The sequence below is a fragment of the Canis lupus genome, chromosome 13, assembly GCF_003254725.2.
Source record: "Canis lupus dingo isolate Sandy chromosome 13, ASM325472v2, whole genome shotgun sequence".
NCBI classification, from domain to species: Eukaryota; Metazoa; Chordata; class Mammalia; order Carnivora; family Canidae; genus Canis; species Canis lupus.
This window is the reverse complement of record NC_064255.1, coordinates 60442089-60467961: the sequence shown is the minus strand read 5'-3', so window position 1 is coordinate 60467961 and position 25873 is coordinate 60442089. Positions and strand designations below refer to the sequence as shown.

At 37.1% G+C, this 25873-nt stretch overlaps 1 protein-coding gene across 2 annotated transcripts in view; it reads left to right on the top strand.

Annotated features, from left to right (window-relative positions):
- JCHAIN (joining chain of multimeric IgA and IgM) overlaps positions 1 to 20848 on the top strand; it is a 31746-nt gene extending 10898 nt beyond the window's left edge. Inside the window, exons 1-4 of one of the 2 annotated variants that reach the window (XM_025435695.3) lie at positions 12630 to 12798; positions 16654 to 16780; positions 19232 to 19312; positions 19976 to 20848. In XM_025435695.3, coding sequence (XP_025291480.1) covers positions 12732 to 12798; positions 16654 to 16780; positions 19232 to 19312; positions 19976 to 20180 — 480 coding nt within the window. In that variant the 5' untranslated portion in view covers positions 12630 to 12731 and the 3' untranslated portion in view covers positions 20181 to 20848. Of the gene's footprint in view, positions 1 to 12629; positions 12799 to 16653; positions 16781 to 19231; positions 19313 to 19975 lie in introns of those variants that run through there. The other variant, XM_049093036.1, reaches the window with a different exon arrangement.
- The last annotated feature ends 5025 nt before the right edge of the window (positions 20849 to 25873 follow it).

Here is a 25873-nt window from a genome sequence, read left to right as displayed (position 1 = left end):
AGATCAGAGCAGGACTTGACCCATTATTACTACCTTTAAAGATTAAGGAGGCCACTAGCCAGGGATACTGTCATCATCTAGAAGCTGAGAACAACCTCCACCTGATAGTAGGCAAGGAAATGGAGATGTCACCCCTAAAGCTTAAGTACTGAATATTGCCAAAACCCGGAATGAGTTTAGAAGTATATTCTTCGTCAGAACCTCAAGATAAGAGCGAGGCTCTGTCTCTTGGCAGTCTGTTCCTGGTGTTTTTCTCTGGACTCCATCATTTTCTTGGCCAAAAGTTTAGCATATTCTGCAGCCTCTTTCTTACTTTTTTTAGTATGCTGTTTCTTCAGAGCAATATGCTGGTGTTTGTGTTAGAAGACACGTGGAGTAACAACACGTTGAATCTCGGACACTTTGGTTCTAGGTTTCTCATTTTTGTTTAGGGGCTATATCACAACATACAGGCAGATATCATCTTTTTTAGAGAGATTGAAAAATTTGTGGGTTCTGCTAGCTATTTTGGGCTCCAAGCAATGAGGCATAATCATATCAGTGAGTCCAGAAATATCCCCCCCCCCTTTTTTTTTACAATGACCAAGTTGAGAGCACTGAGATTGGGATCCACAATGCAACCCCAAACAGATTTGCCCTTTATTTCTCTAGTCCTCCTTGGCTTATAGCAAGAATGCTCTTTATTCAGCTGCAAGTAGATATAGCCATGAGTCAGGACACTCTGGGGAAGCCTTGTTTGTCATTACCACCACCGATTCAGACCTTGTAACCCTTCCATGCTGCACCAAGAGTGTTAGCAGCAACTTCTGTGGTGATATGCTCCTCATAAAGGGTACAAAGTTTGCGTTCATCGTCCACTTCAATGAGTGAGTTTCTGGCAGCCAGTAGCTGAGAAAGAGGTGTTCGTCTTCATCCTAAAGTAGCTCACTGCCTCCAAGGCACCATGAAAGAGAGCTGATAATGATTCTTGATAAGTTACATCTGCTCTTGTGGAATTGAGAAGAGAGTACCTTACAGGAGTTTTGGGAAGTCCAGAGCAACCCAGTCAGGATGATCTTGCGGGCAAGAGTAGATTGCCAGTCAGATAAAAGGCTTTAGCTCATTTTAGAAAACTTCCTTTTTAATCTTTGTGAATACTTTATCTACAACAGATTTGTGGAACTCTGAGTGACTACAGGATGTTTGGGACTTTCAGGATGTTTGAAATTAAACTGGTTGCAATTATATGTTCCTTATATTGTGTATATATACACACATAAAGAATTTCCCACTTTTGAATGCTTTATCTTCGTTCACTTCTCTTGGAGATTATTTTTTGTTAGTTTGTCTTGGCTGAAGATCCTTCCTCGGGTGCTAATAGGATCTTCTCTCAGTTTATTTTTCTGGGTTGATTCAAAAGTTACTTTTATATTGACTAGCATTTCAGAGGTATAGAAAGTAGAGATATGGTAGATGTAGGTATAGAGGCCGTGTTCCTGATCATCCTATTTGAGATGCTGTGTTTTTGTAGCAGATTTGGACAATACTATTCATTACCAAAACTTGTTTTCCATATAAAGTTCAAGGACAAATGGGAACAATAATTTGTTATGCTGAATGCAGAATTTAATCCATTAAAGGGAAAATAGAATTCAGCTACATCTTGGATTTAAAGCCAAGAAGGCTATTAAAAAATATCATCATCCCTTTTAAGTATGTAAGTGGCAAGATGCCAGGATATCAAGGATCTTTTTATATTATGAAAGACTTTCAAGGGGAGAAATCATATGATATTAAAAATAGGGGCTAAGGAAAGATTATTTAAGGTAAGTATTCATACTATCCTTATGGATGATGTGGAGAATTACAGTCTGTGTGATAGTATGGAATTATATGAATTATCTTGAAGTGCTGTACTCAAAATGTGATTATTAACAGATTGGTGGTAGCTTGGAGGTGAGACTTTAGATGTATGCCAAAGAAATCTGTCTTCAGCACTAGCCCATTGAACATTTTTCTAAACAAATAAGGATCCTAATGGCATGCGTATTGAGGTTGTAGATGCTCTGAAGCTGAGAGAAATAACTAATGTGCTAGGTTTCAGAATCTGGACTTAAAAATAATAAGTTGTAGTGTTGGTGTGAGTTTAGTAAGATGAAACTTAAGGATAAATGCTAAATCTCATACCCAAATTCCAACTGTTTAGTATTAAACATGGGGAAGTTATTACTATATAGGAGCATTTTTTTTAAAGGGGATTTTAGTTGACTATAGAGTTGTTAGAAGCCAGTAGTGTAATAGCTGCCAAAAGAGAGATAATGTTATCCTAAGTGGCATTTTTTGAAAAATATTACTCTTCTGCTGTTTTATACTTGTCAAATAACACTTGGACTACTGTATGCATAGCTGGAAACTACACTTAAAAAAAGCAACATTGACACTATAAAGTCTGTTAAAAAAAGAGACTAATATTGCTAGAAACAGTTAAAATTACAGACAGTTTTCAACTCCTTGTAAAAATGTTCTCCATTCATCCTTTATTTAATCAATAGATTTTAGATATTATTATGCTTTGATATTATTTGTTTTCCAAAACAAGTGAGCAACAAGACAAGGCCATGATTAAGGAGCTCTTATTCTAATGGGTAGGAGATAGTTACTAAATAAACTAAATAGGAAATTTAAACTATGATAAATACCATGAAGAAAGTAAAATAGGGTAATAAGACAGTGACTAGTGATTGGTTAGGATGATTAACAACCAGGGAAATTCTCTCTGAGGCAATGACCCTTGACTGGAGACTTGAATGATGATGAGGGGCCAGACATGCAAAGATATGAAAAGTTTTTCATGTAGAGGGACTAAAAAGTCCAAAGGCCCTGAGTGTAAGTAGCTGGAGAGTGATAAGAGAATTATGGGAAATCAGGCAAGATAATGAGTTTGAATTTATTCTAAGTATAATGAGAAGCCAGTAGAGGGTTTTGAGTCAGATATGATCTAATTTACCTTTTGAAAAGATCACTGTCTGCTGGGTAGACAATGAGTAATGGATAAGACTGGGTATAGAGAAGAATTTGGAGCAGTGAATAGTTTAGTGAATCGTAAACATGAAACAATTTTTTTTTCTCCATATTATTGCTTCCAAAATACCATGATTAAATTTTTCTTTGCCTTCCCTTGATAGTGATTTAAGGAGATTCAATAATTTTGGAAATTTTCTATCATTAAATGTCTAATTTAATTTCTCTGAACCCAAAACAGGCTTAAAGGATAGTCAATTTAGGGATACCTGGGTTGCTCAGTGGTTTGGCACCTGCCTTTGGCCCAGGGCATGATCCTTGAGTTCCGGGATCAAATCCCACATCAGGCTCCCTGCATGGAGTCTGCTTCTCCCTCTGCCTGTGTCTCTGCCTGTCTCTCATAAATAAATAAATAAATAAAATCTTAAAAAAAAAAAGAGAGTAGTCAATTAAAAAAAAAAAAGTCTATTTCAGTGTGAAAACTTATATCCCAAACTCACTTTTAACTTCAAATCTCCAGTATAATTTGAACAAGTAGCAGAGACCAGATTTACCCTCCCACCAGAAACAACTAAAAGAACCTGAAAAACATATGAAACAATAATTTTTAAGAAATTGGACAAAGGGCAATGATTTCTGAGAGACCAGAAACAAATGTGAAGACATCTGCAATTGCCCCAGCTTCTTGCCTAGAGAGAGTTTCCAGGGCCTGGCTTCACTGGTGAAATTTGCCAGACATTTAAAGAGAAAAATAATACTAATTCTACACAAACTCTTCCAGCAAATTGGAGAGGAAAGATACTTCTAAACTTATTCTATTGGGTTAGGATTATCCTGATAACAAAATCAGGCAAAGATATTGGAAGAAAAGAAACCGTTTCAGACCAATATCTTTTATGAACATAATTGCAGAAATTCAAAGCAAAATTTTAGTAAATTAAATCCATCAATTTTTTTTTTTTTTTTTTTTTATATATATTTTTTTTTTATTTATTTATGACAGTCACAGAGAGAGAGAGAGAGAGAGAGGCAGAGACACAGGCAGAGGGAGAAGCAGGCTCCATGCACCGGGAGCCTGACGTGGGATTCGATCCCGGGTCTCCAGGATCGCGCCCTGGGCCAAAGGCAGGCGCCAAACCGCTGCGCCACCCAGGGATCCCTAAATCCATCAATTTATAAAAAGGATATTACATCATGAGTAAGTGAAACTTATGCCAGGAATGCCAAATTAGTTTAACATTTAAAATCATTATAATTCACTGTATTAACAAAAAAGCAAAAATTGTGTGGTCATCTCAATAATTAGAGAAAAGCCATTTGAAAAAGTGAGATATCCATTTCTGAAAAAATAAAAAATCTCAGCAAACCAGGAATAGGACAGAACTTCCTCAACTTGATAAAGAACATTCAAGTAAAACCTAACATGAAACTTAAACACTGAATTCTGAAGATGTGAATTGTTTAATAGCTTTATTGAGATGTAATAGATACACAATGAAATGCACACATTTAAACTGTACAATAAATTTTGACATGTATGTACAGTCAGGAATTTGTAACCACTATCAAGACAATGAGCATATCTATTCCCAAAAGTTTCCTTAGGCACCCTTGTGTTCCTTCTCTTCTTCTCTTCTCTCCTGGTCCCTCCCTTCCCAGGCAATGACTGTTCTCTGTAGGTTTGTTTGCATTTTCTAGGATTATTTGTATTAAAAATTAAATAAAATACAAAAATAAAATTTTATTAAATTATAATTTTATTATAATTATTTAAATTAATTTATTATTTAATATAACACCAAATTTAATATAAATATATTAAAATACACTTTTAAAATACTATTTAAAATGTACAACTATTTTTATAATATATGTTCAAATTTTTTTCTTTCAAGGTTTTATTTCAATTCAATTTAATTGACATATAGTGTAGTATTTGTTTCAGGGGTAGGATTTAGTGATTCACCACTTGCATATAACATCCACTGCTTACTACCAGTGCCTTTCTTAGTGCCCATCACCAACTTACCAAATCCTACCCCCCCACCTTCCCCTCTAGCAACCCTCAGATTGTTCCCTATAGTTAAGAGTCTCTTATGATTTGCCTCCCTCTCTGTTTTTATCTTATTTTATTTTTCCTTTCTTTCCCTTCCCCTATGTTCATATGGTTTATTTATTAAATTCCACATATGAGTGAAATCATATGGTGGTATTTGTCTTTCTCTGACTGACTTATTTCACTTAGCAGGGAGGGGGACAAGCTGGCTCCATGCTGGGTGTGGAGCCTGACAGGTGGTTCGATCCCACAACCCTGACATCAAGACTGGAGCAGAAACAAGAAGTCAGATGCCCAAACAACTGAGTGACCCAGGTGTCCTGGCTGCCTTTTAGTTTTGTTGATTGTTTCCTTTGCTGTGTAGAAATTTTTTGTCTTTTTTTTTTCTTTTTTTTTTTTTTAATTTTTATTTATTTATGATAGTCACAGAGAGAGAAAGAGAGAGAGGCAGAGACATAGGCAGAGGGAGAAGCAGGCTCCATGCACCGGGAGCCCGATGTGGGATTCGATCCCGGGTCTCCAGGATCGCGCCCTGGGCCAAAGGCAGGCGCCAAACCGCTGCGCCACCCAGGGATCCCGAAATTTTTTGTCTTGATGAAGTCTCTATATTCAAATTCTATATTTTGTGTATCTATACACACATTTAATCATACAGTATATACTCTTTTTCAAATATTTTGTCTGGCTCTTTCACTTTTATTTTTATTTTTTTAATTTATTTTTTATTGGTGTTCAATTTACCAACATACAGAATAACACCCAGTGCCCGTCACCCATTCACTCCCACCCCCTGCCCTCCTCCCCTTCCACCACCCCTAGTTCGTTTCCCAGAGTTAGCAGTCTTTACGTTCTGTCTCCCTTTCTGATATTTCCCACACATTTCTTCCCCCTTCCCTTATATTCCCTTTCACTATTATTTATATTCCCCAAATGAATGAGAACATATAATGTTTGTCCTTCTCCGACTGACTTACTTCACTCAGCATAATACCCTCCAGTTCCATCCACGTTGAAGCAAATGGTGGGTATTTGTCATTTCTAATGGCTGAGGAATATTCCATTGTATACATAAACCACATCTTCTTTATCCACTCATCTTTCAATGGACACGAGGCTCCTTCCACAGTTTGGCTATTGTGGCCATTGCTGCTAGAAACATCGGGGTGCAGGTGTCCCTGCGTTTCATTGCATCTGTATCTTTGGGGTAAATCCCCAGCAGTGCTGGGTTATAGGGTAGATTTATTTTTAACTCTTTGAGGAACCTCCACACAGTTTTCCAGAGTGGCTGCTCTCTTCCACTTTTAATAATTACTTTTTTTCATTCATGTTGTGTGTATGAATAGTTTATTCACTTTTTTTTAAGATTTATTTATTTATTTATGATAGACAGAGAGAGAGAGAGAGAGAGAGAGAGGCAGAGACACAGGCAGAGGGAGAAGCAGGCTCCATGCCGGGAGCCCGATGCGGGACTCGATCTGGGGACTCCGGGATCGTGCCCTGGGCCAAAGGCAGGCGCCAAACCACTGAGCCACCCAGGGATCCCCAGTTTATTCACTTTCATTGCTGAATAACATACTACAATTTGTTCATTCAATTTGTATATGGATATTTAGGCTGCTCCAGTTTTAGGCTATTACAAATAAAGCTAACACTTCTTCCAAGTGTTGTCTTCCTTCCCCAGGTTAGAAAAACTCTGGATGTATTCTGTTTCTTTTCCAGCTTTATTGAGGAATAATTGGCATGTAACTGATTAAGGTGTATAATATGATGATTTGATACATATTGTGAAATGGTTACCACAGGAAGATTAGTTAACATATCCTACAACATTAAACTTCTCTAATAGCAACTTTTAAGTATACAGTACAGTATTATTAACTATAGTCACCATCCTATCCCTTACATCCCAGAGTTTATTCATCTTATAACGAAGTTTGTACCTTTTGGCCAACATCTTCCCATTTCTTCCACCCCTCAGTCCCTGGCAACCACTAATTCTACTCTTTATTTCTATGAGTTCAATGTTTTTAAATTCCACATATAAGTGAGATCAATAAGTATTTGTTTTTGTCTGTCTGACTTATTTCACTTAGCACAATGCCCTTAAGGTCCATCTGTATTGTTAGAAATGGCAGGAATTCCTTCTTTTTTTATGGCTGAAAAATATTCCATCATATATATCACATTTTCTTTATTCATTTGTGTGTTTGTGGACACTTGGGTTGTTTCCATGTCCTGGCTATTGTGAATCAATTATTGTGAATAATAATACAGTGAACATAGGTGTGCAGATATCTTTTTGAGACAGTGGCTTAATTTCCTTCGGTTTTCTTTTGGATATTACCCAGAAGTGGGATTGCTGGATCATATGGTAGTTCTATTTTTGATTTTTTGAAAAACATTCATACTGTTTTCCATAGTCACTGTACCAATGAACATTCATTCCCACCCACAGTGCGCAAGGGCTCCCTTTACTCCATATCCTCACCAGCATTTATCTCTTCTCTTTGTGCTAATAGCCATTCTAATAGGTGTGAGGTAATATCTTTATTGTGGTTTTGATTTGCATTTCCCTGATGTTTGGTGATGTTGAGCACCTTTCATGTACATGTTAGTCATTTGAATGTCTTTTTTGGAGAAATGTCTGTTCAAGTCCTGCATCCGTTTTTAAATCAGATTGTTTGGGTTTTTTGCTATGGAGTTGTATTGGTTCCTTGTATCTTCTGTAAATTTCCTATCAGATATATGGTTTGCAAATATTTTCTTCCATTCTGTAAATTGCATTTTAATTTTGTTGATTATTTCTTTTGCTCTGCAAAAGATTTTAGGATGCAGTTCCAGTTGTTGATTTTTGCTTTTGTTATTTATGCTTTTGGTGGCATATCCAAAAACTCATTGCCAAGGCCAATGTCAAGGAAATTTTTTACTGCTTTTGTCTAGGAGTTTTATGGTTTTAGGTCTTGCATTTTTGTCCTTAATCCATTTCAAGTTAGTTTTTGTGAATGGTGGAAGATAGGGATCCAGTTTCACTCTTTTGCATATGAATATCCAGTTTTCCCAAGACCATTTATTGAAAAGACTTTCCTTTTGCCATTGAATATTCTCATCTCCCTTGTCAAATAATAGTAAACCCTATCTGTGTGAATTTATTTCTGAGCTCTAGATTCTGTTCCATTGGTCTATGTATTTGTTTTTGTTTATTTGTTTTTTATTTTATATGTGTCTGTTTTTTATGCCAGTAACATATTGTTTTGGTTATTATAGCCTTTTAAAGATATTTTCATTTATACCTCATAATGGTCATATAGCACGAGCACATCTCAGTTTCTATGTTCCTACGTGCCCACAACCCAAGGGGAAATGTCCAGTTCTCCCATGAATGCTTTCTTCAAACTTCACTGCAGTAGACAGTTCTAGGCTGGGTTTGCATTTTCTGCAACTCAACAGGGAGTGACCGACATAATGATGATGGTTCTGATGATAATCACTACTACTTATGGAGTGCTTACCATATGCCAAGATCTTTTCTAACTTCTTTTTATGTTATAATACATGTTAAGCTCCACAATAACCCTATGAAATATATATTGTTATTATCCTCATTTTACAGATAGAAGTCAAATGAGTGCTCAGTTTACCAACTTCACAGAGCTAGTAAATGATGAATTGGGAAAAAACTCGTGCAGTCAGACTCAAAATCCTTTCTCTTAGCTATTATGCTCTATTGCTTCTCAGTTTTCCCTTTTTGCAGAGTCCATGATTTCTTTGAATTATTTTCTTGAATCTTTCCCTCACTTGACCTTGGGGAGGAAAAAGGCCCCTGTATTTCCCTCTCCCAAGAGTAAAGGGGGAAAGTGTCTTACCACAAACACTAGTATTTCCACAAAGCCAACAACTCCAATGATATCATTTCCCTTTTCCCTCCAATGTCCTCTAAAGACTAGAGGAGAGAGCTCATGATTGGGGTTGGTGGTTGATGGTCATAAATTGAGTTCTTTTGCCTCCTGGTAAGGCTTGGAGGAAGTGTCTGACTCTCTTTAGAATTTAGGATACTTAGCTATTCTTGTTAGCTGTGAGCCATAGTAGCCATTGCTAGGGCAAAGGAAGAATAATTTCATGATTGAGGCTATTGTAATCATCCAGGATGGAGGATAGAGACTTGGACCAGGGTGGCAGTGGAAATGGAGAGAATCAGATAAATTTGAGATATATTCTCCAAATAAAACCAACAGGATATGGTGGTAAACTGAACATGGGGAAGAAGAAAACAAGGGAATCAAAAAAGAGGATTTTGGCTTAAAAAGCCAGGTGGAGGGCAGCCCGGGGGGCTCGGCGGTTTAGCGCCGCTTTCAGCCCAGGGCCTGATCCTGGAGACTGGGATCGAGTCCCACGTCGGGCTCCCTGCATGGAGCCTGCTTCTCCCTCTGCATGTGTCTCTGCCTCTCTCTCTCTGTGTCTCTTGTGAATAAATAAATAAAATATTAAGAAAAAGAAAAAAAAACAGGTGGATGTACTGAGATAAGTAAGACTAGAGACAGTAAAAGATTGGATTGGAGGTGCGCAGGTGGCTTGATTATCAAGAGTACTGTTTTGCCTGGTTAAATTTTGGATACTTGTTAGGCAGACAAGTGGAAATATCAAATGGAAAGTTGGATGTAGGAGTTTAGAGCTCAATGGGCAAGGCAAAGTCTAGAATTATGCACTTGAATCTTTTTTTTTATTTATTTATTCATGAGAGACACAAAGGGAGAAACACAGGCAGAGGGAGGAGCAGGCTCCATGCAGGGAGCCCGACATGGGACTCGATCCCGGGTCTCCAGGATCACACCCTCGGCTGAAGGCAGCACCAAACTGCCAAGCCACCTGGGCTACCCCAGAATTATGCACTTGAAAGTCACAACATGTCCTGTAGTCAAAGCCATGGGATCAGATAAAGTTAATTAAGGAGAGGATGAGAGAAAAGAATAGGCTGAGGATCAAACTTCAATATTCATTGGAAAATTCAGCAAGAGACAGAGAAAGAGTCACTTATGAGATAGGAGCAAAACAAGGAGAGTGTCTTCTCTGTGTCCCAAGAGAATAAAGTCTTTTTCATGACTTGAATATCTCAAATATATAATAAGCTGTGAGGAAGTGATGCATCAACCTATTTCAGATGGTTTTTAAACAAATGCTGAACTCAGACTGTCTGCTGTATAGGAAATTGAAATAAAACCTGAGTGGGAGTAAAGAAGATAAGACTAGATTATGTTAGGATCTCTTTCATCCAGATGAGTCTATCACTGAAACTCTTATTAGAAGAATCTTATATATGAATGTAGAAAAATAAACCATTTTTGGTGAAGAATTTAGAACATGTGGCTGAGCTCCCAGTAACTTAGCTCACTTGCATGGAAGTGTTCTACTATTCACATATTTTGGTGGGAAGAAAATAACTACAACTGGAGACGAAATGGTTTAAAAATTAAACCAGGACCTGTTATTTATATATAATTGGTTAGTGCTAAAAAATTATGAACCAATTTGCCTATATAACAGAATTATTTTCAATGTAAGCCTATTTATTTTTTTAAAATCACCTTTAATGACCCCTTGGTCTTCTATAAATAGATGATACTGCTAGTTATCACCCTCCCTCTCATGCTTCTAGTCTACAAATTTTCAAACTTTACATTAGAATCAACTGGAAGACTTTTAAAAATACACATTACAAGTCATATCTCTAGAAATTCTGATTGGATGTAGCCGGGAAATCCATATTTTGACTTATTCCACATGGGTCTAGGGAAAATAATCCTTGGACCATGCTTGGCAATACTCTGGTCCTGATCCTATATTGCAGGTATGGGTAATTCCTTTTTGGTGGCAAAAGTGCCACTTTGTTTCCACACCTTATTTTTATTGGGTAAATCTCTTTTATTTTTTTTTCCTTTAGATGCATAGTTTCCATAATAGAAATATAAAATTGTAAAATTGAAAGAATAGAAACATCAAATATAGAACTTTTCTTTAGCTTAGTAACTATGGAACTTTCTTTAGCTTAGTAACTATGGATTAAATAATATTTGCTTTATTAAAAACAAAACAAGTTTTAGGGGAAAATTTTGTCCCCAGAGATTTACTCAATTTGCTTTGGTGAGGAAATCTAGCTTTGAGTTTATTTTCAAGGAAATAATGACTTAAAAAAAAATAGTATCCAGCTAATTTTTAATTACTCTGTTTTAGAGTGAATGAATAAATCAGTCATTTAGAAACTACAGTTAGAGTTAGTGTTGATAGTTGTTTTGACATCCTGACCATACACTAAAATAATGTGTTTCCAGATTTATTTTTTTCTCTATAGATACGATTGTTCATGTGGATCCAGTATGTTTTCCTTAACCCCAAGTAGTTTCTAAGTTCTATGGTAGTAGAAATTAAAATGAAAGTACAGTTTGACAGTATAGTAGCATTGTATGTTCTAGTGTCTGGCACTTTGTTCATGTTAGACATTCAGTACATGATTGAAAGAGTGCAATTATGTGCCAGCCTTTAATAATTAGTTTTTACTCTGCTGTCTTCTGCCATTAGCTATGAAATCTGCTTGCCTACTTATGATCCTGAAATACTTCTTTAGTGCCTCTCAAAATTCTAGGAGACCCTTAAAAAAATTAGAGAACTGAGAACCAAAAGTAACATAGATTTGATGTTGCATATATATATATATAAAACCAACATGTTCTTGGAACCAGCCTTGCCTAAGAGACAGGAAATTCTTAACATATTGAGGCAGTCCTGTCCAAAAGCTCAGAGTTTTGTTTATTTGTTTGTTTGTTAGTTTGTTTGCTTTTTGACACTCATTAATGACAAAAACTTACAAAATATCCTGTAGTGATTCAGTTTTCTATTGAGGCATCTCAAATGAAAATCATTTCATGGGTTTATAATTCTGAAAGCTGTTACTAGATGATCAAACACAAGGTCTGCCTTAATGCTATCAAATTAAACCATGGCAACTGATACATCTAGTATCCATCTGTTTCAAATTCCAATTTCATGTTTGAGTTTATATAATAACTGAAAGCAATCAGAATATGTATATATTAGGTATATCATATATAATATGTATATTTAAATATGGTAGCTTGGTTAATTGAGGACTTGGAGAAAAAGTTGACGTAAGATACAGTTGGGACCTTCAAAGACTTTATTTTTTAAATTTAATTAAATTAATTAATTAATTTATTTATTTATTTATTTTTTCCTTCAAAGGCTTTAAATGAATTTCTTTTTCTCTTCAGTTTCTGTTCTGGGCACAACAAATGTCACATATTTGATTTGAAAACTTTATTATCTAGGAAATAAAGTTGAGAACCCCTATTTAAACATTCGTAATGTACTCCTACTTGAAATTATCATTAATCTTCTTGGTTTAATATTATACAGTAAATGTAAAATAAAGAATAATTGCATCAATCATGGCTTTTGGGGGGATACTTTGGAAGAAAATAGGGTAATCTGTCTAGTGCAGCATTTGAATTTCAGACTCCAACCGCAGTTGTGATTGTTTTTAGTTTGTTAGCTACCTCGAGTGTTATTTTAAGAAAGCAGAAGCGCCATCATTTGCACATTCCTTATAGATCACACACCTTAACCCTGACTTTTTAGCTTCAGTTTCTCAAAAAGAAGTGAAGTCATGATGAAGAACTATTTGCTTTTCTGGGGATTCCTAGCCATTTTTGTTAAGGCTGTTCTTGTGACAGGTATGTGGTATTTTGAAAATTAACCCACATAAAAGGAAAAATATAACACAGATCTGCTCTTCAGATTTAAACATTTGTGTTTGTGCTTTGGTTAGCTAGCTAGCTGGCTACTTTTTCTAACATTCCTTAATCTTTATATGGGCAGTGATCTTTTGTAGAGAAGATTCATTGTAATTCTTTTTATTCTTTTTTTTTCTCTTATTCATTTGCCTACTATAACTTAGAAAATATGTATTTCTGGATAAGTATTGATAGCTATACTTATATAAATATTCATATTGAATCTTGAAAGTAAGTAATCCTCTCCTTGAGTTTCTTAAATAAATATTTTGGAGAAATGAAGTAATAATTACTATACTACAATATGGAATGCATTGGGATTTTACTTCCCTAGAGACTGATATTAGTTCTAATAACTTTCCTGGATTTGAGCCTACAGATTTATTATGTAAACTTTAACAATGTTTAATGTTACACAGGTTGCCTATGACTTGATGGCATAACTTTGGTTATTTTGTTTGTTAACCTTTCAAACTAATGTAGAAAATGGAATACACTCTGAATATGTAGTAATTTTCACCGAGAAGGGTAATGAGTTAGAAGTGATATAATTTGGCCTGATTGTTTCTAACACTTACTGAGCTTACTATTCTTATTTCAGAACAGGGTATGATGTAATTAAGAATAGTCATTTTACATATATTTTAAACTAATGTAGCATTAGAAATAATAAATTTCTAATAATATTTAAACACAATGATAGTATTAAAACATGTACAGTATTTATAATTATACATAATAAATACATGTTTATGAACATGTTTATATACCTAAAATATATATAAAAGATCTATCATTTTTTGAGTACATACTATTTTCCAGGCATTATGCTTACTGCTTTACATGTACTATTCCATTTAATTCTCACAATAACCATTTGAGGATAGGTACTATTAATATTTCTAACATATAGTTGAGTCCACTGTGATTTAAAGAGATGAAATAACTTACCTACAGTCACACAGTAAACATGTGGTAGGTAGAACCCAGGCTATTGGACCCTATAGCCCACACTCCTAACTTCTGTCCTATTTTGCCTGTATTGAAGAATCACCTTTTAGTAAACTCATTATGTTCATATCAAGTATGTGTTGTTAAGTATATTTTCTTATTTGTTTGAACTAAATTAAATTTAACAATATTTACTGAGCACCTGGTATATGTCTCAGGTACTCTTGGATAAAGCAAGGCACAATCTATAACAACAGATTTATTTGGAAAAATATTGCCTGTCAGTGAGAACGTTAGAATTTTCTAAGTCCTGGTGAATTAACTGTATTTGTACATTTTCTGGTAGATATATTAGGCTGCCTAATATTTTTATGTAATAACAGTAAATAGTAATAAAAAGTGATAGCTATTTCCTAGGTTTCTGGTAAGAAAATAAGTTATATGCTATAAGTAAAATACAGCAATTTTCTATTTAAGACTTAATAGTCAAGTCTCATACTCAGTCTGTATTTTTGGTCAGGCATTACACATTCGTTTGTGTTTTATTGAGAAAAACATTTAACAAAATAAGATGAAATTGGAGAGGGAGACAAACCATGAGAGACTCTTAACTATAGGAAACAAACTGAAGGTTGCTAGAGGGTGGGGGATGGGGTAACTGGGTGATGGGCATTAAGGAGGGCACTTGAAAAAATGAACACTGAGTATTATGTGCAACCGATGAATCACTAAACTCTATCTTTGAAACTAATAAAACACTATATGCTAATTAATTGAATTTAAATTAAAAAAAAACATTTAGGAATATAGGAGTAGCGAAGAGAATACAATTTAAGTCATCTCATTCTTTTCAAAATGTTAGGAAGAGTTATATTATTATCTTGGATTGAATTCCTGATGTTTCTTTTCCAATACTATACACTTTTATCAGAAGATGTATTAAAAAGTTATGAATAATGCCATAATAATGCTTGTAAAGTACTTCCAACAATTAGAAGACAAAACAATGGTCTAAAGTGTTTTTGTAATGACTGATATCATTGGGACTGAAATACTGTAATTAGGTCCTTTCTGCTCTGGGACACCTCTGAAATAAGTAGACTTCCTGTTACAATTATATATATCCTGATCATTTAACCTTTATAACTTGGATTAATGTGCTAAATATTTTTTTAAGTTGAGGCTTGATGGGAGGAAATTTTAAAGGTCATTTAGTTAAAATTATAGAAATAAAAAACATATTTAGTGGGTTAATTTTATGGTATTGTGTTATAAGTTTTTTTGTTTAAGTACCCTACATTGAGTAAAAGCTCACATTAGTAAATTCTATCAAATTCAGCATTCTAGTTGGGAAATTGTACTATAGTTTTACAGGATGTTACCACTGGGAAAAACTGGGTAAAATGTACTTGGGTTCTCTCTCTAGTATTTATTATGACTGCATATGAATTTACAGTGATCTAAAAATAAAAAGTTTAATTTAAAAACAAAATAGAACAAAAATGTATCAAACATCATTATTATTGTTTGTTTTTGCAAATTTATAGCACTTTACATCTATCTATGCCATATCTTTAAAAATAATTCTTATAAGAAATATTCATAAATATAGCACTTATTATTTTATTTGATTGAATCCTTATGCAATAATAACCTGATTGTTATGAAAAAGAAGAATATAATCAAGTTTGGGAAAATTATAGTGGAGAATATTTAAAGGTCTCACAAAGTAGGCTTATATTGGGGAAGTTGGTAGCTGTTTTATTTATTTTTTGTCTGTTTTTTTTAATACATGAGAGACATAGAATGAGAGAGACAGAGAGAGGCAGAGGGAGAAGCAGGATCCCTGCGGGGGGCTGATGCAGGACCCGATCCCAGGACCTCAGGATCATGACCTGAGCCAAAGGTAGATGCTCAAACATTGAGCCACCCAGGTGCCCCCAAATGAGCCTGTTCTTAACTTTTTTTTTTTTTAAGATTTTATTTATTTATTCATGAGACACATACACACACACACACAGAGGCAGAGACACAGGCAGAGGGAGAAGCAGGCTCGATGCAAGGAGCCCGATGTTGGACTTGACCCCGGGTCTCCAGGATCACACCCCAGGCTGAAGGCAGCACTAAACTGCTGAGCCACCCAGGCTGCCCACCCCCCCCACTTCTTTTTTTCCTGTTCCTAACTCTTATTCAATCTAAGGAGAAAAAAGTGTGTAAGTGGGAGTTCAAGAAGGATGTTACACTTCAAACTGGGACTTAAAAATCTGATGTTATTTTTTGTTCATTTTTGAATAATTACTTTGGCCTGAGAGAAATCTAGTCTATTATTTTGTCATTTGGCACTGATTTTTACAAGGCTACATTAATTCAGAACGCTGGGCTTCTGTTAAAAGCATTAGGTGAAAACTAGCCCAGGTTCCCACAGACTGGTGTAAGGGAAAAAGAAAACAATTTGTTTGGAGGGCATTTGGATTTCCTTCATGATGCTGTGAGATTCCACTTAGCATTTTAGATTAGGAAAGAGAACAAAAATGGAGAAATCTGGGGACTCCTGGATGGCTCAGCGGTTGAGCTTTTGCCATCAGCTCAGAGTGTGATCCCAGGGTCCTGGGGTTGAGCCTCACTTCGGGCTCCTTGCATGGAGCCTGCTTCTCCCTCTGCCTATGTCTCTGTCTCTGTTTCTCATGAATAAATAAATAAAATCTTAAAAAAAAGGGGGGGGGGAAGAAAGCTGAAACTGATCATAAGACTTAATTTTTCTACTGAAAAAAGATAAATTAACTCAATAAAACTATATGAATAGGCCTTTCTCCCCTTTCTTCTTAATATGTTTTGTCTTTCAAGCCCAAGATGAAGAAGAAAGGACTGTTCTTGTTGACAACAAATGTCAGTGTGCCCGGATTACTTCCAGGATCATCCCTTCTCCCGATGATCCTAATGAAGACATTGTGGAGAGAAACATCAGAATTATGTACGTGGCACTTTAAATTTCTTTTTTCTTCATGTTGTAAGCAGAGATACTTTCTGATATTAGTCATTGTTTGAACGCAATACGTATGTCTCCTTTCCTTTTCTTTCTTTAGAGAGCACACACGTGAGAGAGTGGGGTGGGGAGAGGGGCAGAGGGAAGAGAGACTCTTAAGCAGGCTCCATGCCCAGCCTGGTGCTCTTTGGGGGGCTCTATCTCACAGCCCTGAGATCATAACCTGAGCCGAAATCAAGAGTGAGCCACTTAACCAACTGAGCCGCCCAGGTGCCCCGCTACTCCTCTTTTTGATATGTAGCACTTACATGAACCTGTTAGATAATTATCTATGTATGTATATGTACACATAGACTTTATGTGAGAATTTTTTTTAAAGATTTTATTTATTTATTCATGAGAGAGAGAGAGGCAGAGACACAGGCAGAGGGAGAAGCAGGCTTCATGCAGGGAACCCGACGTGGGACTGTATCCCAGGTCTCCAGGATCACGCCCTGGGCTGAAGGCAGCACTAAACCACTGAGCCACCCACGCTGCCAAATATGCAAGAATTAAATATGCTAAATGGACAAAATTAAATATGCTAATAGACAAAAGCATCTAGGACAGTGTTTGAAAACCCATAGTAGACACTCATATGTGTTTATCTTTCTCATTACTTAAAGCCTTTTCTGATATTACTAGAGCCTTTACAATCTAATGAAGAATAAATCCATTCACTCATTCATTCATTTGGCAAACATTTATTGAGTTCTACTGAATTCCACTGAGGATTGGAGCTGATACAACAATTTATATAAAACACAGTCCATGCCATGAAATAATTTACAGTCTAATAGGGAACTTTAAATAATTTAAAAGGCAATTACAATACAGTATTGTAAATGCTATGGCAGGAATAAGCACACGATGTTATAGGAGACTAAAGAGGGGCACCTGGTCCAATCCTGGAGGGTGAAGGGAGAGTGGCACTGGGAGTCAGGCAGGGGTGTTTGGAATAAGTAGTGGAAGACGCTTTTAGCTGGTTGAGTGGGAGTTAACTGGGTAAATGTGTGTGCGGAATGACAGGGTTGCTAGTTGAGGCAGATCATTCCAGGAAAAGGAAATGGTTGCTGTGCGGGTTTTATGAGATCATCACATAACATGCTTTCCCTAGTTCCAGGCACACTGTAAGTACTTAGTTAATGTTAGAACTCTTATCGTTTTTGTTATTGTTAAGACTTCGAGATGGGAAAAGCATGGTAAATTTGTGGAATTGCAAGTGGTTGTTTATAGCTGGCATGTAAAGAGGATGGTATGGGGAGAGATGGGGTTGGAGAGGTGGAGGCATATCCTGAAGTGCCTTCTATGCCATCAAAGGGCTATTCTGTTTTCTTTGTGGAAACACTGTTAAGCCGAGAATATCAGGCTTGTAGTTTAGAGGCCATTTTGGCAATAATGTGACTAATACGTTGGAGGGGTCAAGACTAAAGGAGTGTATTGCTACAATCTAGGAGAGAAATGGCGGTGTCTTGAACCAAGTGCACAGATTAACAAGAATCCGGATCAGTTGAACTGTGAGGTGGATTAGATACAGATCATCACGGGGTGGGGGGAACTCAGGGATGGTATCTAAGGTTTTGGCTTGATATCTATGTAGATAGTACTGCTAAATCCCTCTTCACGTTTTCCTTTGTGCCATTTGGTAGGGAGGGGTGCATGTGTGGAGGAATGATGACATATATGAAAAAATGTAAAAATTAATGAAATCACCTCAACTAGTTAATAAGTGTTACTTAATTTTTCATGGAACATCACCAAATCAAGAGGTCTCGAGTCCAGTTACAGCTTTACTATTTAGTTGTGTGAACTTGGGTAGGTCATTGAGATCTCTGGCTTATAATTTCTGCATTCCAAAAATACGGATAATAATATCTGTCCATTTATTCCAGAAATATTGAACATATTCTACACACCACACATCTAGAAAGGCACTGAAAACCCTTAAGTGGTTTTGCCTCAAAGAATTTATGTAGTCTGGGGAAGCAACTTCTCTGTAGACAAGCAACTATGATATGGCATTTGTTATAATAAAGATATGTGAACTTCAGTGAAACAGAAGAGGAAGGAGTTTGTTCAGGAGTGAGAATGGATCATTATATAGAGGGTAAATCTTGAGCTGGTTTTTGAAGGAAAAGTAGGGATTTGCCAGGAGAGCAATGATCATTGACAGAGGAGTTTCTTTGAGGTTTATTTTGAATGAGAAATGTTTCAAATATGGCAAATTACTGTGAAATCTGAGCAGTAGTATTACTGTGGAGTGCTTTTAGAGTGTTTAGAGTGCTAAATGTACTAAATTCCTGATGAAATAGTAGGTACTGTCTCAGCAATATACTTATTACCAAAAATAGCAATATCTGCTTGTTTCATTATTTCTTTTTCTTTTTTCTTTTTTTTTAGTGTTCCTCTGAACAATAGGGAGAATATCTCTGATCCCACCTCACCAGTGAGAACGAAATTTGTGTACCATTTGTCTGACCTGTAAGAGATTTTCCTTCATGCTAATATAGAAGTTAATAACTTTAAATTTGTTAGTAGGAATGTTTCTGAAAATATGGGGTGCAAACATTTACCAATACAATTTGAGATTTTGAATACATTAATTTCTATGTTAATTATTAGATATCATAAATTTATGACTTTATCACATAAAAATTAGCTATAAATTCATTCTAAATAAGACATTATTGCCATTAGTACAGGAAGGGCCAGTTTGTCTTAATAGTAAAATAATTGGATTTCAGACATATTAACATGTAGATTTTCTTTAGAAGCTATGGAATCCAACAGCAAACAATTTCTTTTTCCTAAAGATATTCTGCTTTCCTTGTCACCATAGAGAATTTGTTTAATCCCAGTATACAGGTGGAAACAAACCTAACAGAATAGGAGTTGTTGTATGGTATAGACAAAACAATCATATTATCATAGCATTAATTGCATTGTTTACTTTCAACTAACTTTTATATGTTAAAGATTGAAAAATCCTATAAACTATTCTGTATTGGAGAGTAGCTGAGGTCTGAAAGAAGTTATGTTTTGTCCGTTGTCAGATCTAGCTGATTTTGGATAGGAATGAACAGTCACTCAGATTCTGAGGCAACATTTGATGGGGATTGTCTAATGAATGTATTTATTTTTCAGCTGTAAAAAATGTGATCTTGTAGAAGTGGAGCTGGATAATCAAGTAGTTATTGCCTCGCAGAGCAATTTATGTGATGAAGACACTGAGACCTGCTACACTTATGACAGAAACAAATGCTACACAAATCGGGTCCCAATTATGTATGGCGGTCAGACCAAGATGGTGGAAACAGCCTTGACTCCGGATTCCTGCTACCCTGACTAATTTACGTCATTGCTAACTGCACGGCTCCTTTTCTTAAAAGGCTCTTCATTTTGGCCCAGAAAGCTAATATATTTACTACCAATGAATTTGAAACCGTGGTGTTTTTTTGATACTATAAAACTACCCCCAGTAGAATAGTAACATTATTATTTTTACTGAAATTACATCTCAACTGTATGTTCTCACTCTAATATTGAAATCTCTCATACTTAAACTCAAAGAGTAAAGATCAGAAGATATAACTAAATATCACTTTTTTTTTTTTTTGGCCTTGCCTTGGAGAGCCAGAGCTTTTGCACCTTCCACACTATTCTCTTTCTAAAATGTATCACTGTGTAGAGAAAACATATGTAAATATAGGTCAGTTACATATCTTCATTAGAGAAATAATAATTGGAAAACATATTTTGGGAATTCGCAAATAATTTAAAATAGGATGTCCATTTAAGAAACTGATGAGCTGAAAGTGACGTAATTAAGTTGATAATAGAAAAATATCTATTGACATAGCACAGGTTTGGTGGCAGATGATACAAACTGTTTTTGATAATCAAGGTAGTATAAGAAATACCCATTGGAAATAATCTATGTTGTAACTGAATCTAATGAAATATGTATAAAAATATGTATTCTCTAACACAGCTTAATTAAATAGATTCATAAGCATATACCTGTGTGAAATAATTTATTGAAAAGTTTACTCGTATTAACTTTGTTGTATATAAGTTAAAATATAAATTATTACTGATGAACAGTTTGTAAGTATGAAATAATTAGGCATTAATCACTGAATTCATACACATACATATTTGAAATAGCTTTGTAATTTAAACTTTAAAAGGCAAGGTCCCTCTTGACAAACATAGTGTTGATCATGGCACAGAAGAGTTCTTAGGGCAGAAAGCCAAGACCAATTGATGTATATACCCAAGGGTTCTGTGGAATGTAAATGCTTACTCTGGATTTAAAATAATAGGAGGCTGATTAGTAAAAGTCAGTTTCCTGAAGAGGCATTGTTCTGTTTTCTCTCTTTTTTTAATGGTAACAGTAAATTTACATAACTTCCACTGTATTCATACTGATTATTCAGTGTTAGGTTTTTGTTTTTGTTTTGTCTTAGGGATAAAGCTGGGACACTCTAGTATCAGTAGGAATCATAGTTTTGATGTACTAAAGACACACCATTCTTGACTAATCTAGTGTGTGGTTTTAGCCACGTTTTTGAATTTTATTTAATCAGTAAACATTGATTAAATATTTATCACATGTAAGGAACTGTACTACATTTTTTGGTGATTAAGCTGTGATAAGTGCCCTCAAAACAGTCAACACTACTCACTCTCCAGACATCTGCTCAGTTGTAATCTTCTCATGAAGCTCACCCTGTTTTTAAAAACTGCAAACCTCATTTCTTTATCCTGGTTTATTTCTCCCCATGTACTAGTGGACTCTATAATTTACTTATTTATCATTTTACAGCCTCTCTCCTCCACTAGGGTATAAGGTCCCTAAAGGTGGACATTTTTATTTTGCCCAGTGATGTGTCCCCAGCACCCAGCACACTGTCTGGTATACTGAGATGCTCAATACATGTTTGTCAAATGAATGAACACGAATACAGCTTACTTGAGAAGACAAGACATATGCATAAATAACGACAGTCATTTGCCAGAATCTCATAAAGGCAAACAGCGTTCAAGATGTTATGAGAATTTATGGGTGACTTCCTGTTGGGGAATGTGACTGAAAACAGATGTGATCACTGATAGACCTGTGAGCTAGATGTAGGCACTCAGAGTCTTCTCCCCCCTTCCCCTGTCTTTGGAATGTGGGTTCCCCTAGGCTTTCTTGCTTCTTGGGGAGTCTGCCCCGACATCGCCTTGAGATAGTGATGTGGTGTTGAAAACACCTGGATGGTATAGGGGAATAAGCCCAGTTAAGACCTCTTTATAAGCTTTTAAGATTCGATGGATGGTTTTGGGGATTTGTTTTCTTGCTGCTGCACAAGGCAAGGCTTGTATGTGAATTCCCTTTGCTATTATTAAAATTGCCACCAACCAACATGGAATGGCCTGCTTCTTTCTTGAGTCTCTCTGATCTCTATGTCAAGGGGCTGCTTTCAGATTATACCAGAAAAGTTCCCAGGAGGCTTGTGAACCTGCATTTCTGCCCTCCCCTACCCCCAGTTTTATTGAGATATTACTGACATACAACACTGTGTAAATTAAAATGTACAGCATAATGACTATTGTGAAACGATAGGTTTGGGTAACATCCGTCACCTCTTACAGTTACAAAAATATTTTTTCTCTCTGTGAGAGCTTTTAGGGGAAGGCTCTTTTTGAAGAGGCTCCTCAGCTCTTTCCCCATCCTTGTTTTAGTTTTTCTGCACACTCAATAGAAAACATTTTTGGCTACTGTGGACATTGCTGCCATAGGAGACTCTTAACCAAAGGAAACAATTTTGACTGGTTCACTTGTTTAGTAAGTGGTGATGAAAACTGAACACTGCTATGGTTTTAACAAATATTGATAGAGGCTCTTTGGCAGTCATTTATTCCCACTATAACATTTTCTTAACAACTCATGCAGCATTTTGAGGTTATGTGACCAATGCATTGACCTCTCAAAAGTCAACTATTTTTTGTACTTTCTGTTCTTTCTTTTTAATTTGAATTAAATGGATATTTTTAAAAGATAGGCATAGTGAATATTATTGGTGAGAATGTTTTCCTTCTGCACAGTTCTTGACAAGTTAGCCATTTAAGCGAACCAGTAGAGAAAAATTACATTGACATTAGGAATAATGTTTCTTGGTACCAAGGCCTCAGAAGCCAGTAGACCCAAGCCAAGTGGTTAGTTTTTACTTTAAGACTATTGTCATTTCTAATTGTTTTATATTACTCGATATTAAAAATGAATAATAATTACAGTTCTGCAATCACAAATATACCAATGTACACACATTCATAATCAGATATGCATGGACTCCCTAACCTAGAAGCAGTGGGGTAGGAAAATTAACCTTTGATATATTTCCAGGTCTCGGCTTCTTGGTAGCAGTGTAGTATATGGGTAAATCCCTGGCCAATACAGACTATACTTGGTGACTAAATGACAGGTCATTAATGGCAAGTTCATTGAAAAATGGGAATAAAAATAACTATCTTACAGGGTTTTTTTTTTTTGTTTTTTTTTGGTTTTTTTTTTTTTTAAGATTTTATGTATTTATTCATGAGAGACACACAGAGGCAGAGACACCGGTAGAGGGAGAAGCAGGCTCCATGCAGGGAGCAGGATGCAGGACTGGATCCCAGGACCCGGGGGTCACACCCTGAGCCAAAGGCAGACGGTCAATTGCTGAGCCACCCAGGTGCCCCCAATCTTACGTTTTTTTTCTACAAAAGACTCAATATACATTATGTATGTCAGTACAGCTGTTGTAGCTGTTGTAGCAGTTACCAGCCTGTAAATTACGATTGCTTTTGTGTCTGAATTGTTTTTTGGCTCTTCTTTCTGCCCAGGCAACAAATCAGGGACTAATGTAAACATGTATTAGATCAGTGATTCTCGAGGGGGAGGAGCAAGATGGTGGAAGAGTAGGGTCCCCAAGTCACCTGTCCCCACCAAATTACCTAGAAAACCTTCAAGTTATCCTGAAAATCTATCAATTCGGCCTGAGATTTAAAGAGAGACCAGCTGGAATGCTCCAGTGAGAAGAGTTCGCGCTTCTATCAAGGTAGGAAGACGGGGAAAAAGAAGTAAAGAAACAAAGGCCTCCAAGGGGGAGGGGCCCGCGAGGAGCCGGGCTGAGGCCGGGAGAGTGTCCCCAGGACAGGAGAGCCCCGACCCGGAGGAGCAGGAGCTGCACCGACCTTCCCGGGCGGAAAGGGGCGCGCAGGGAGGTGGAGCAGGACCCAGGAGGGCGGGGATGCCCTCGGGCTCCCGGGGACACTAACAGACACCTGCGCCCCGGGAGATGCGCCGAGCTCCCTAAGGGCTGCAGCGCGCACGGGGGACCCGGCGGGACCCGGAGCAGCTCGGAGGGGGGAGGGGGGAGGGGGCGGCTCCGCGGAGGGGGCTGCGGGGCGGGAGCGCGAATCCACCAGCGCAGGCCCCGGAGCACAGGGCGCCGGGACACAGCCCAGGATCCGGCCTCCCCCGGGACAGGCAGAGGCCGGGAGGGCCCAGGACAGCGAGGACGCTCCTGCCCCAGCTGAGCAGATCAGCGGCCCCGCCCCGGAGCCTCCAGGCCCTGCAGACCGAGAGCTCTGGAGCTACTGCGGGGGCTGACTCCAGGGCTGCAGAGCTGCGGCAGCCACTGGGGCTGTTGCTCCTGGGGCCTCACTGGGTAAACAACCCCCACTGAGCCCTGCACCAGGCAGGGGCACAGCAGCTCCCCCAAGTGCTAACACCTGAAAATCGGCACAGCAGGCCCCTCCCCCAGAAGACCAGCTAGACGGACAAGTTCCAGGGGAAGCCAAGGGACTTAAAGTACACAGAATCAGAAGATACTCCCCGTGGTTTTTTGTTTTTGTTTTTGCTTTTTGATTTCTGTTTGCTTCCACCACCCCCACCCTTTTTTCTTTCTCTTTTTTTTTCCTTTTTTCTTTTTTATTTTTCTCTTTTCTTTCCTTCTTTCTCTCCTCTCTTTTTCTCCTTTTCCCAATACAACTTGTTTTTGGCCACTCTGCACTGAGCAAAATGACTAGAAGGAAAAGCTCACCTCAAAAGGAAGAATCAGAAACAGTCCTCTCTCCCACAGAGTTACAAAATCTGGATTACAATTCAATGTCAGAAAGCCAATTCAGAAGCACTATCATACAGCTACTGGTGGCTCTAGAAAAAAGCATAAAGGACTCAAGAGACTTCATGACTGCAGAATTTAGAGCTAATCGGGCAGAAATTAAAAATCAGTTGAATGAGATGCAAACCAAACTAGAAGTCCTAACAACGAGGGTTAACGAGGTGGAAGAACGAGTGAGTGACATAGAAGACAAGTGGATGGCAAAGAAGGAAATTGAGGAAAAAAGAGACAATTAAAAGACCATGAGGATAGATTAAGCGAAATAAACGACAGCCTGAGGAAGAAAAACCTACATTTAATTGGGGTTCCCGAGGGCGCCAAAAGGGCCAGAGGGCCAGAATATATTTGAACAAATCCTAGCTGAAAACTTTCCTAATCTGGGAAGGGAAACAGGCATTCAGATCCAGGAAATAGAGAGATCCCCCCCTAAAATCAATAAAAACTGTTCAACACCTGGACATTTAATAGTGAAGCTTGCAAATTCCAAAGATAAAGAGAAGATCCTTAAAGCAGCAATAGACAAGAAATCCCTGACTTTTATGGGGAGGAGTATTAGGGTAACAGCAGACCTCTCCACAGAGACCTGGCAGGCCAGAAAGGGCTGGCAGGATATATTCAGGGTCCTAAATGAGAAGAACATGCAACCAAGAATACTTTATCCAGCAAGGCTCTCATTCACAATGGAAGGAGAGATAAAGAGCTTCCAAGACAGGCAGCAACTAAAAGAATATGTGACCTCCAAACCAGCTATGCAAGAAATTTTAAGGGGGACTCTTAAAATTCCCCTTTAAGAAGAAGTTCAGTGGAACAGTCCACAAAAACAAAGACTGAATAGATATCATGATGACACTAAACTCATATCTCTCAATAGTAACTCTGAATGTGA